Here is a 13113-nt window from a genome sequence, read left to right on the forward strand (position 1 = left end):
CAAGTCTCGTTTACATATCGCTTACTAGTAATTCCTATAGTGCAGGCGAAATGCTTGTACATCAACTAAAGAACAAATACATTGTAACTTTGTGGTGGGGTTTCGTTCTCTGAGCTAGGTGGTTTAATTATGAAGCTTTCATTGTTCTTCTGAACAGCAGCCAACTCCCTGACGGGATGGAGAATAGCTGAGCAAATTGAACGGTGAGAAATTAACTCACTATACCTGATGTTGTTGAGAAGGACAATGAAAGCTTCACGATTAAGCCTCACATCTAAAGGACCGAGACTCCGACAAAATCTACCTGAGCTATAAATCTTTTATACCGTCTCGTATTGTGTGTCGTTTCGCCTTGTATTGGCACAAAGGTTGTGAAGTGTGACCTACGAGAGCATTCGACATGAGTAGGCTGCAAGTGTTTGATCGTAGGCATTTTTAAAGAATTGCTAGCGAGCAGTATTTGTACTAGAGGTAAAAACTGGGGAAACCCGTTGATAAGACAATAAATTCTTGTCGACTGAGGTGGTTGAAACATGTATTCCCAAATGGGCTTACCCAGACGTGCAACGTATCCCAAGAAACGTTTCTTCAAGAGGGATTTTGTAGTGAGCCGTAACCAACCAATGTAGATCGAAAGAATCTAAAGCATTTGGTGCTCAATTAGGAGTCAGGAAACTAAAACAATGACAAGTTGGACTAGATTCCCACGGCGTGCAATGCTAACCAGTTGGAGACGGATGGAAGAAATTTAGGGGCGTTCAAACCAAAACGTGGCATCAGTCCACAAAGTCACTAACTTCCGGTCTGAGCCATGTTAGTAGATGCAGACTACTTGGTTGAGTTCCGCGCAACTATCGTAACCAGTGGTTGGGAACTCGGTGTGACATGGCTCAGAATCGATCACAATGGTGTAAGTGTGTACAATCTTTGTCTTCCCTTAAACCGTGAAATTAAAATTACTTTACACATTTATAAGAACTGATTCTTTCCCTATATCAAATCCTTATATGCAATCTTTTCATTATATATATTACTACCATTGAAGTAACTATTATGAATATGTTCACCTTGTGCTAATGAGGTAGGGAAACTTGTACCGAAGCATGTATGTGCCTGGTCCTACTTTGTAGATGGACTGATTAAACTAAAGTTTAATAACAGAAGCCACAGGTAAGATGTATGTCTGCCGTGTAACAAATTACCCGACAGAAAAACTAGTCGAAGCATAGACAAGAACAGTATATTATACCAGAAATCTTGAAAATATCACATTCAAAAGTTTGTTTTTAAGAGCGTGAGCATTACAAATTCACAAAAAAATAAAAGTTATAAATAAAAAATACTTTATAAAGGACCCTTCAAAATATATCACTAGAAGCCACTTCATATCTTATGGAACGACTAACAAGTTTTTATATGACTAATCATGATCTGGACGAAAAGTCATTTGATGTTTACGAACGCTAGGTTATCGATGCCTGTACAAAAAATAAGTAAACAGTGAAGAATATTTTTTAATTAGTGTTTATATTGATTTAACAAGGATAAGATTTTATAGTTTAATTTCAAAATGTTTTAGTCTAATTATGTACCGTGACAATTTATTTCTAAGCTGATATTACATGACTGTCTGGTTGCTAATTTTATAATAACCCAACAAAATTCAAACCCCATAAACTACTGTTGTGGGTATTAAGGGAACCAGGCTTATTTGATAAAAAAAACGTAGAACACTAACAAAACTACAGAATATGCAAGAATAATTCCCTCCCCTTTCTGTATATTTAACATGTTATGTTACCGAGCATTGCTGTAAGTGTAAATTTGATGCTATTAAGCACCTTCAGCGTACATACTGATTTCCGTCCCAAATAAAAAAATTTTTAGTTCGAATTATTTCCTGTTTTTATATGTATTTGATGACATGAAATTAATGACAGTATTGTAGATGTAAGCATTCCTTATTACCATTTAGTTTCAATGTTATTTAATATTTTTCATTCGCTCTCATCAAACTATACTTCTTACATTTAGTTTTCTGCTTATAACTCGGATTGCCTGAGAAAAAAATAAAGAGTCAAGATTTTCACGAAAAACAGTAGCACAACATTGACTGCCCACCTCTTTTTAAGACTTATTATATTCGAAAAAGAAATGATAAAAGCTTTCGCAAAAAACATCAACTTACTTCATTGTATGAAAGTGAAGAATGAAAAATATAAGACCTAAAATAAGGCCCACACTGCCCACAACAATATAGGATATTCCTAATGTTGGATTTCGGCCACCTAACCAACTCATCGTAGACAGTATAATTCGTTTAGTGCCACCAAATTGAGTGACAGGATAAGCTGAATGTACAATAAAAACAAGCAAAATTAAATCAGGGGAATAATATGAACTTGAGTGAAATTTTTTATTTGGTAAATTTGTGAAACGCAAATATAAAAAATACATCTTCAGAATCAAATGATCTTATTTTCTAGTATCTTAAGAAATAAAATACTTGAAAATTTTGTAGTAAAGTTTAATGTTAACTGGTGGCTCATGGATATGTAAATAAATGAAACTACTGGAATGATCTGTATATAGTGTTGTAGAAGCCAATTCCTCTCTATTTGACACCAATAAATAATACCTCGTTAACTGAGTATTTAAAACAGGCCAAATCCTTTAGTAGTAATTTGAATTTACTCGAGGATATTCAAAAGCCAGAAAACCAGTTGTAAGGATAGCATATTGTTAGTAATTACTAAAATCCGCAAGCACTCAGGGAAAAAATGAGTGAGTGTCAAAAAAATTCATATATACTTAGGAGTGTTGATCGAATATGGATAAGTTATTGACTGCTTGTGTAAACAACTAATGGGAAGATAGATAACATTGATATCATATACTTCCTACTTTGGTATTAAGTAGATACTTTTTATGCTCACGTACCCGCTAACTATATTTACCAATTTATATAGACTTAAAGTAGCAAATAAAAAAAGTTAAACGAAGGCATTTAGTCGGAATCAGTACATGCAGTCATTAACTTAGTCTGGACCATGTTAATGGCTGTTTACTACCCAGTCTGGAATATGGATGATTATTGCGACGATTTAGTATAGATGTTGGATGTTACTGTGGTGCTTGAATGAACTAATGATACCTTTGTACTTGTTGAATGCTTGATTTCGAATTCCAAATACAATACATTCGTTTGTGCTTGTGTCTCATTTCTTCATTCAATTGCGTTATTTCTGGGACTCTTAGTTCGTGCTATAATTCAAATAATTCAAAACATTATAGTTACTCAGAATCCGTTGCAATGGTGCAGATTTATTCACTCTGTTCATCTCGAGATCCTGGATATAAAAGTTATATTATACGTTTTCTGCTCTGAGTTCATCCTTCTTGAATCGTATTCGTTATTCCTGATTGTCACAACTGATACTACTTCTAATAACTTAGTACTCATCTTAGTGTGTTGATATGGTGTGGTAATTCGGACCAACTCATATATGAGTCAGATTCTGCGTTACCTACTGTTGACCGAATCTAAAATCTTGGATAGAAACAGGGTCTTTCCCTAGTACAATCTCAAGGCATCTGATGAACATCGGTCACTAAACAGATATTCTTTAACCAATTACGATACCAAAGGAACGAAGGATGCCAATTCCACTGCGTTCTGAGGAGTCTTTCAGTTCGACCTTTCCAAACAGAAAAACAAGATGACTAAACCTACACTATGCTATTAATTAGTTTTCAACTACCAAATTAATACTACTGGTTTATCCTCTTAAGTTTTTTTCAAATGACTCAGAGAAATTATATAATTCCTCAGTCTATTAGGGTTTAATTCTTCTTAAGCCATTTGTTCATTCCTTTTACGATCAAAATTTTTTAACTCACATACATTATCACGTTTTCAATTGTAGTTGACAAATTCTGTTTTCTACGCGTAGTCTAATTACTATTTTATAAATATAAGTGAATTTATACGTTCAAAGCATATTTCCATAAACATTACTTATGACAAATTTGTTGCCATTTGAAACAGTTTGCAGGTAAGAAGCTGTAAAATAGGACAAATTTTGCTCCCACTTCAAGTTTATTTGTTCTAATTAAATAAAGTAACGCTTGCTATCGATCTAAAAATTTTGCTCTTATCATCACACATTAAAACGGGTTAGCAAAATGGTTAAAAACAACACAAACTTACAATAGTTCGGAAAAAATAAGCAAGAGATAGAGTGACTTATAACCTTATATGGGATTTGATATGACTCTACCGAGCTTTACTGTCGTATCCAAGATCCAGCTGCCATTTAAACAGTCAGCTTATCAACAAGGACCATAACGTAAAAAAACTATTACATCAGATGAATGAAAGAAGTGTAACCTTGAGCATAGGAAACTAAATTTCTGTTAACTGAGAGGATCTAACTGACGAAAAACATGTCAGTCACGTCGAAAAAAAAGTAAAAGTAAACCAGTACTCACAGTACTCAATATCAACGCTATAAATTCCAGCTGGTAGACCATTTGAAAAAGCGCCGACATGAGTGACTAGACGATGTAATTTACGAAATGTTGGTAGTGCTGAAACACGCATCCATACTAATAACTCTTCGTCTTCGCTATATGCACCAGATGAGCGTTCAAGAGCTGACTTTTTCCAACTGACTGGCTTTACTGTGTTTGCCCATGAATCAGCTGGTGGTTTTCCAAATTTTTCTTCAACATCAGTACGCCAAGCGATCCCCTTATTTGTCATTGGAACTTGTAATGGTTTAGCAAGAGGTTCCGAGCTTTTACCAAGATATTTTAGAGTAAATGAGTCTGAAATGAAAAACGATTCCATAAATGATTCTACTGAAATACATTAACTATTCTGTGGACCGGTCAGAAGAATATCTGGTCGCCTCATATGGTCGATTTTCACTAACAATCCGACATAGATTGTGTATGGACAGGTACTTTGTTTACTAACCAGTTGCTTTGTTTTCTCATAATGGTTTGGTTTGTAACCTTTGCAGCAGAATGGAAAAAGTACTAGTGATTTTTAATAAGACATTTAATATTAAGGTAAAAACCAACAATGAGTAAATCTATATCTTTATTAATCACGTTTTCTAGCTTTTAAATACTAAATTTTAGAACATTCATTGGTCTATCTAGATAGTCTACACGTCTCTATATTGCTAAAAACCAATGGTCCATGACATTCATTCATCTGCTTACGCTTAACTTTCTAACCAAATTTTACTCTGTGCAACACGATATGCATGACACATAGCCTATCAGCATCATTCATTAGGTGCTTCGAATCCTGCAAAGCATTTTAACCTTATCTGAATTCAGAATGGACTAACGAGACGCTCCACTACACACGAATAAGCCTATGTCGTTATATAAGGTCAAATTCTTCTGAACTATGCATTCCTAGTATTTTTAATGGGGATAACACCACCATAAAGTAAAAATAACTTGACTGTTGAGCACTATACTAGCTCTTTTGTTCGTTTGCCAACATTTTGCTATAGTTGCATATTTATTTATTTATTTTAACACATAGATATTGGTACAAGGAGGCACCAAATACAAATGCGTCACACAAATCTCATTTGATATGTGTGAGGGCCGTGATACTGCCCGGGTGCCCAAACCGAAGCAGGTGGTTTTCTTAGGGGCCACACCCGGAGCCTTCGACCTGAAGGTCTGATCCACAAGGCAGTGGAGCAACGTAAGGAGATGCAGTCCCATGGTAGCCAGTAGGTAACCAACGATTGGTTCATACGCCATTTTTTCCTTTAGGATACTGGAGCCCATGTGCACTATTGGTTTGGAATCAGAGTTTTCCAACTCCCCTAGGTGGACTCTCCATGTCCACCAACCCGGTTAAAGCGCCGGACATTTGCTTTTCGTCCTCTCAATTTCGTAAGCAACACCTCCGCTGTGAGAAGGTAGTGAGTAGAACTTCCCTGGCAGAGGCTATATACGCGTGGCCATATGAGAGCATTTCGAGAGGGAGAGCGGATTCTCCCCACTCTCGGTCGTACCAGGGCAGCAAAATACTGAATCGGCTATTTTGTTGAGGTTTCATTGAGTCATCCCGCCAATACAAATCCAACTTCCCAATTCTCCCAACCACATTATTTACCTATCTAAAACTAAGAGTCAATGAGGACGGTTTTTATAGTATTCTACATTTGGTAGGCCCAAACACACCCGTAAAGGAGTAACTATTTCTGGAAATACAATTAAAAACTCGTAATAAAAATTAATGTGCATAAAGTCAACTTCGTGTACAAACGCGACTTATCTATTCGAAGATTATTCAGAAGATCAATTACAATGACTTCAAGACATGTTTCCAGCATCCTAGTAACCAAGCGACATGTGGGTAACTTCAGATAAACGCATATCATTTCTTCAACCAAAAGCTGTGACGTCTACAGAGAATAAAAAAGCAATCATCTGTTTGATTTAGGTAGATTTTGTAACTTCCAAGTACCCTTTTTTCATTCCCTGGAACCCGTTGATGGTCTTTTCTCAGGCATAATAATTCTTACGAATATCACATCTCCAGCAGGTATCTCTATTGATCAGGTTATATAAATTTATCTGCATAATATACGTATGAGGTCTGTTTTCTTTTCATTGACTATATCTTGATGATAAGTCTTATAAAATAGATTTTTGGTAGCATATTAGGTCATACCATTAAAATAGTGATTTTGAACGAACTTATGATATATTTAAGTCTCCAAAGCTTTAAATAGTTTGTTGTCTATTAATTTCGTTTCATGGCAACTTTTAGCCCTCGCAATTATGCGAAGCATGAACCTCTTTTCAAGGTTGCAAATACTGTGAGCCATAGTTTATACTGTTCGCACGAACTTATACGGAACCGTTTATTGAAACAGCACGAGATTACTGTCGATTACCCTATATCACCACCGTTTTCATTTTATATTACCAAGTTATCAACTTATTCATCAGGTACTTGGTGATGAGCCACACTCTTAGTGTTAGGGGAAATGATGTAATTCGATTGCTTAAACTGAGGTAGATGGAAGTGTTCGGACTTAGGACTTGGTAGCCGAAGGTCGAACCCCTTAACTCTTGAGCCTTCACGCCGTATACATGCAAACGAAACGATGTGTGAATATCATCGGTTAGTTATGAGATATAACTACAAGTCGTAAGGAAGCATCCAATGGATAGGGAGAGAATGTACCAGGTTTTTCGGGGTTTGAACATTAGAAAATGGAAACATCGGTGGTTGATGTTTTAGACGCCAAAGAATCTTATTACACGCTAAAAATCGGGAGAAATGGTAAAATTAAATAAAAAAAACTATTATATCAGATTTCGGAAACTTATCAGTGTGAAGGATAGCGGTATCAAAATTACCATTGAATAAACTCATTGCAATAGCTCCACATGGGGCATAGACTTTTCCATTGGGATCGAATCGATACGGTTCACAACTTGGTTTTGGAGTTTCCACGGAACCGTGTAACTGGTAATCATCCTTTGATATGACGTAGCGGCGATGATTTTGGAAGAAATTTGACAGGCCATAATAAAAGTACACTTGACCCTAAGATAAAAAAGGATTATGTATAACGTCATTTATTTACTTTATAATTGACGAATTTATAAATAATTTTGGATAAGGTAAAAATAATCACTTTAGCTGGATTCAATAAATTTAATGCTGAACTTAAAATGTCCGAAAAGATGTGCAGATTTGACTAACTCACATTTATTTAAACCATAAACCTACCCTTTTTAGAGTATTTTGTCTATGACCCCACTAAATATTTGGTGATCGCAGACACGGGTTCTAAAAACCATATTAACTAGGCTAACTTATTAGTAATTGATATGGAGAGCCAATCAGAAGTAGCCTGATGAAAAGGTCAATCGCTGGCAATCAGAAGTGATCCAAAGGACAAGTGCATTTCGTTGGCTAGAAAATGGTTCGATTTTCTGAGGATTAGAGTGGCGGCATATATATGAATGAGTATTTGCGCATTTTATTCGGTAGCCCAATACACTCACTCACTCTTCTGTTCTCGCTTAAGTAGTCAGTTGGGAAGTAGCGCGTAGCACACTGCATCAGTATCAGATTTTGGACACCGCCCGACACAACAATAATCATCATAGAACACGTAACTGGAAAAACGTATATAACTATCCAGATAGTCTAAATGTGAACACCGGAAAATTGAGGCTAGGTGAACAAAAAATACTCGTCCTTCCTGGATTTTTAAAACAGAGCATACACCTATAGCAAGTGATTTTAGATTTGTCTACTGAAGCTTTTTGTTGGATGCGAACAATTACTTCGGAGTGATATTTGGTACGTCAGATGTGTTCAGTTATTTAGCATCAGAATCACCTGTGAGAGTAGTTAAAGTTAGCATAATAAAGCATAACAGAGGGCTTTGTGGTATATGAAGCGAAGGACTACACAGAATGTAGATGATTGTTTTCGGAAATTTAAACATTACGAACATTCAACTAATCATACAGTGAAAATACAGGGTTTGTTCTGATGACTTACCGACTCGGAAGTGTGACCGAAAAACTCAAGTCACAATTCGTAATAATCAATTTTAATTACAAATGCTTCATGTCAGCACTAAATATTTTAACGTCTCACGTCAATGAATTACGGTTGTCTACATATGTAATGGTGAATATATTGTTGCTATTCATAAGCTACAGTAAGAACTAGTTTCATAAATGGAGAACCGGTTCAAATATAATAATTACCATATCGATGATAAGAGAATCGAAGCAAATATCTACGTTTATGTAATTATTAGATTGTTAAGCATTTAAGAGACGAATAATACTAAATATAACGACTGGAGTAGTCCGAATGAGTTCTTGTTATCCAAGTTACAGTTGGTGAGAACTGATTTCTGTAAGTCAAATTTTATTGGATGGAGATATCATATATATGCGGTGAACTAAAAGAGTAGCATAAAAGGAAATCCTCGTACTGACATTAGTAGACATGTTATACATGTACTAGCAACACAAATTCTCGACCCAACAGTGGTAATATTTTTAGCACCAAAATCAACAGCAAACCTTTATTAGCAAAAATGTAGAAAAAATCACTGGTGGGAGCAATAAGCCAATTAAAATTCTACTGTCGTTACATGGATAATAAACAAAATCGTAGTAACAACGAATAGCAAGAGCATTCCTCCTAAACCTAAGCCATTATGACGCTGATACGATCGCATAATATTAGAGTGACCACGCCGATTTGAAATGAACATTTTTGGGTCAGATGGAACTGTAAGCAATACGTACAGAAAGCAAAGCATTGGACACAACATTGCTACTTTGGCATTTACTAAGTATTTTAGACGACGTAGATCCATGAAACACTTACCTTGAACTCTTCCTTGAGTTCAAATTCGACTTTGCATGAACATATATTATATGTCCTATAGAAGTCAGGAAGTCTGACCAACTCAGAACATCGTGTATGGCGTACGGTATCTTCGCAGTGAGTATACTCCACAACAACCTCTAAGACCTTACCAAGGTGAAGAAGCAAGACGAAGACTTACGCTATTAGAGGATGCAAGTAAAACTATACCCACTGGTATGGATAATAACCCAATAGCGAGAAATATTGGAAACGCATTCCTAGCAGTTAGAATTGGTCTCCATGACTTTAGACGCTGCTGGTGAAAAGGTGTATCTGAAGCAGAATGCCAACTAATAGCTCACAAAGATACCTTTCGGTTTGTTTGATTTCTTTGGCTTTGTCTCAGCTAACTCCATGATATGACTAGCAACACCCACGTAGCTCACATGTACGAACTAGCGCCCCTATGAATTTCAAACTTCAGATTTTGTCTTCAGCAATAGGGATAGTGGGTTGTTGGACCTGTGTTAATCCCGACAGTTTGCCTTCCAGTGAAGTTCAAATGGTTCAAATGGTTGTGGACGGAATAGAAGAAGCTTTCGCTTAACAGGCTTCCGTGTCTAGTAGCAGGGGATCACCAAATCCTCCAGGCAGGAACCTAGGTATGTTAACAATAAAAAAGGAAAAGAAATTGGTAAATCATAATGTGATGCTGTCCTTGGTCCTTAAGAATAGGTCAAGTTGCCTCTTGAAGGACTCCTGAGAAGTCGCTTGGACTAGCTCGGCCGGCAGCGAATTCCAGCTTTTGACAACTCTTAAGGAGTAGAAGTTGTGTCTACATTCCGTCTTGCTATGTTGTGTTTCCAGTTTCTGGGTGTTACCCCTTAGATTATTATTCGGACTAAGCTTAAGTAGGTGTTTAAGAGGATGTCCAGAAGTGTTAAGAATACTATAAGCCATTAGTAAATCACCTCTAAGACGCCTATATTCTAGTGGGTAAAGGTCTAGTGAACGGAGGCGTTCTTCGTAAGGCTTAGATTTGAGTCCTCGAACTGATTTCGTGGCTCGCCGTTGGATACGCTCCAAAGTGACCTTGTCCTTATGGAGTGAGGGGGAGTACTATGTTTCCGTACTCTAAATGGGGACGGATGAAACTATTGAAGATTGTATGGAAAGTTCGTCCGTCAAACTGTCCAAAAATGCGCTTCAACGTTACCAGTGCAAGGTTTGCTCGGAAGGCATTTTTGTCACAGTTAGCGTAAGACTTTAAGTCATGGGGCACCAGGACTCCTAAATCTTTTCGACTTGGGATACTACTAGAGAGGAGTTTCCTAAGTTGTAACTGTAGTTTGCGACATGTCGCAGATGGACTACTTTACACTTTGAAGTGTTAAAGGTAAGTCCGTTATCGTCTGCCCAACTTTGAAGTCGCGTCAGATCCTCCTGAAGTGCCTGTGTATCGTCTTGGTTGCGTATCTCTCTCCAAAGTTTCACGTCGTCTGCAAAAAGTAGTAAGTCTGACGTTACCTGCTGAGGAAGATCATTTATGTAGACCAAGAAGAGAAGAGGCCCTAGTACTGAGCCCTGGGGGACCCCACTAGGACATTCCATAGCCTGAGATAAAGTGAAATTAACCCTAACCTTAAAGTGTCGATTTTTTAGGTATGAAGTAAGCCAATCGATTAGAGGTGGTTTGATACCTAGTCGTTTGAGCTTGTTGATAAGACACAAGTGGTTAACCTTATCAAAAGCTTTCGAGAAATCAAGGTAAATGACATCAACCTTTCCCTTGCAATCGAGGATGCTTGTCCATCTGTCCACCGCAGTCAGCAGGTTGGTTATACAAGAGTAACCCTTCCTGAAACCATGCTGTTGGGGTGAGAAGAAATTTAAGGACAGTAGATAGTCATTTAAACCGTCGCATATCAGGGACTCCATGAGTTTTGAAGGTAATGACAGAAGAGCCACCGGCCGATAACTTGAAGGTTCATTACGTCGACCACCTTTGAAAATTGGTGTGATGTGAGCCAACTTCCAGTTTTCCGGTAATTTGCCTCGGCTAAGCGAGTGTGAAAACATCACGCTAAGCGGCGTTGCCAGGATTGAGGCTGCCTCCCTCAGTATGGCAGGATGAACCATATCCGGGCCAGGAGAAGTGTCAAGTCTTAAGTGCTGCAATTTCCGGAACACCAAGTCAGCGCTTAGGTCCACTTCAGAAAGTCCTGTGGAGTTGGAGATGAGACTGTCGTCAATAAAGTTGATGTCAGCCGGTTGAAATGTTTGAGAGTAATGGGCCGCCAGAAAGTTAGCGGCGTCGCCATCGTTGTTGGTCGGGCCGTTAAGACCTAGCAGTTGAGAAACTCCTGTTTTGGCTTGACGAAGAGAGGCTGCATAACGGAATAGGCTTCTAGGGTTAGAGGCGAATTTGTCCATAAGCTTTGTTTGGTACTGAAGCCTGTCTTCTCCTTGAGAATGTTCACTGATGAGGCTCATACCACTTGTTCGGCTAAGGCGTTCCAGTCATTGACAACTCGATGAGAAAAACGGGACCCCACTTTAAGTTTATTAGATCGCGTAATTAAAGATACAAAATGCCAGTATAAGGTCACCTCGCGTCCTACGATACGATGTTTTAAACGCTCATCGTAAGGGAATTTAGAAATGCACTTTATAATTTGATTCCTACATGCTGGACATGCAGCTTGGATACAGTACTCCAAATGTGGTCTTACACAGGTGGGATATGCAATTCGAGACATTTCCTGGTCAAAGTATTTGAATGCTCGGCGAACTGACTACAACGCACGAAAACCTATGACAGCAGCTGCATTGCAATGAGTAGTTGTTTTCAAGTCACGACTTATTATTACTCCTAAGCCTTTATGTTCTTGAACGCATGGAGGAGGTTCGCCATCAATAGTATAGTGGTAACTAGTACCGTGACCTATGTGCATTAGCACACTCTTCTTAGAGTTGAGTTCTAACCCCCAACCTCGAGCCCATCTAACTAATTCGTCTAAGACAGCTTGGAGATCCAAATGATGAGCCTCACTTTTTATTGTTCTCCAGAGTTTTGCGTCATCCGCAAACAAAAATGTCGACGACCTAAGCAACAGCGGTAACTCGTGAACATAGAGAAGGAAGAGAAGAGGGCCTAATATGGTGCCTTAAGGTAGACCACTTTTGACCGGCTTCCATTCGGATAGCGTTCCATTAGCCCTCACCCTCTGTTTGCGGTCGCATAAGAAGTTTTTTATCCACTCCTGTACAGTACCTATTATTTCGAAGCTTGAAAGCTTCTACATAAGTCTCAAGTGTGAAACCTTGTTAAATGCTTTGCTAAAATCTATGAATATCACATCGACAGACAGACCGTTATCTAGGGTTGCTGCCCAATCCTCTCTCGCAACAAGCAAGTTGGTCAAGCATGAGTAGTTATTTCGAAACCCGTGTTCCTCGAGAGTCAACAGATTGTAAGATTCTATATGACTTATTAACTTAAAACAATTAGTCCATTTGATAAATGTCTATAATGCGATGAGCAGACGAAGTTTAACAGAATTGTGTGATATATTTGCGCAATTCATTTCGAACAATCCGATCACACATATACTTGTTAAGACATTTTTGTATGAAAATTAAAGGTCAACTAGACAGGTTAAAGGTAAGCCATAACAAAGGAAAAAATAATAATATTAAAGTACACAAAAACAATGTGA

The 13113-nt window shown here is 37.7% G+C and overlaps 1 protein-coding gene across 3 annotated transcripts; it reads right to left on the minus strand.

Moving 5' to 3' along the window:
• Positions 1-1224: 1224 nt before the first annotated feature.
• TMEM30A_1 (Cell cycle control protein 50A) lies at positions 1225-9862 on the minus strand (the record flags this gene model as incomplete). 3 transcript variants are annotated; one of them, XM_035732263.2, is made up of 7 exons in its annotated part: positions 9765-9862; positions 9594-9727; positions 9413-9559; positions 7408-7597; positions 4492-4830; positions 2189-2351; positions 1469-1478 (listed from the first exon to the last, which is right to left on the minus strand). In XM_035732263.2, exons 1-7 carry the CDS (start codon positions 9808-9810, stop codon positions 1469-1471), a joined length of 1029 nt encoding a protein of 342 aa, XP_035588182.1. In that variant the 5' UTR covers positions 9811-9862. The 3 variants fall into 3 exon arrangements, with proteins under 3 accessions (XP_051067750.1, XP_051067751.1, XP_035588182.1); XM_051214563.1 differs by having other exon boundaries at positions 1225-1478; positions 4492-7597; XM_051214564.1 differs by having other exon boundaries at positions 1227-1478; positions 9413-9727.
• Positions 9863-13113: the final 3251 nt, after the last annotated feature.

The sequence above is a fragment of the Schistosoma haematobium genome, chromosome 2 (genome assembly GCF_000699445.3).
Source record: "Schistosoma haematobium chromosome 2, whole genome shotgun sequence".
NCBI lineage: Eukaryota > Metazoa > Platyhelminthes > Trematoda > Strigeidida > Schistosomatidae > Schistosoma > Schistosoma haematobium.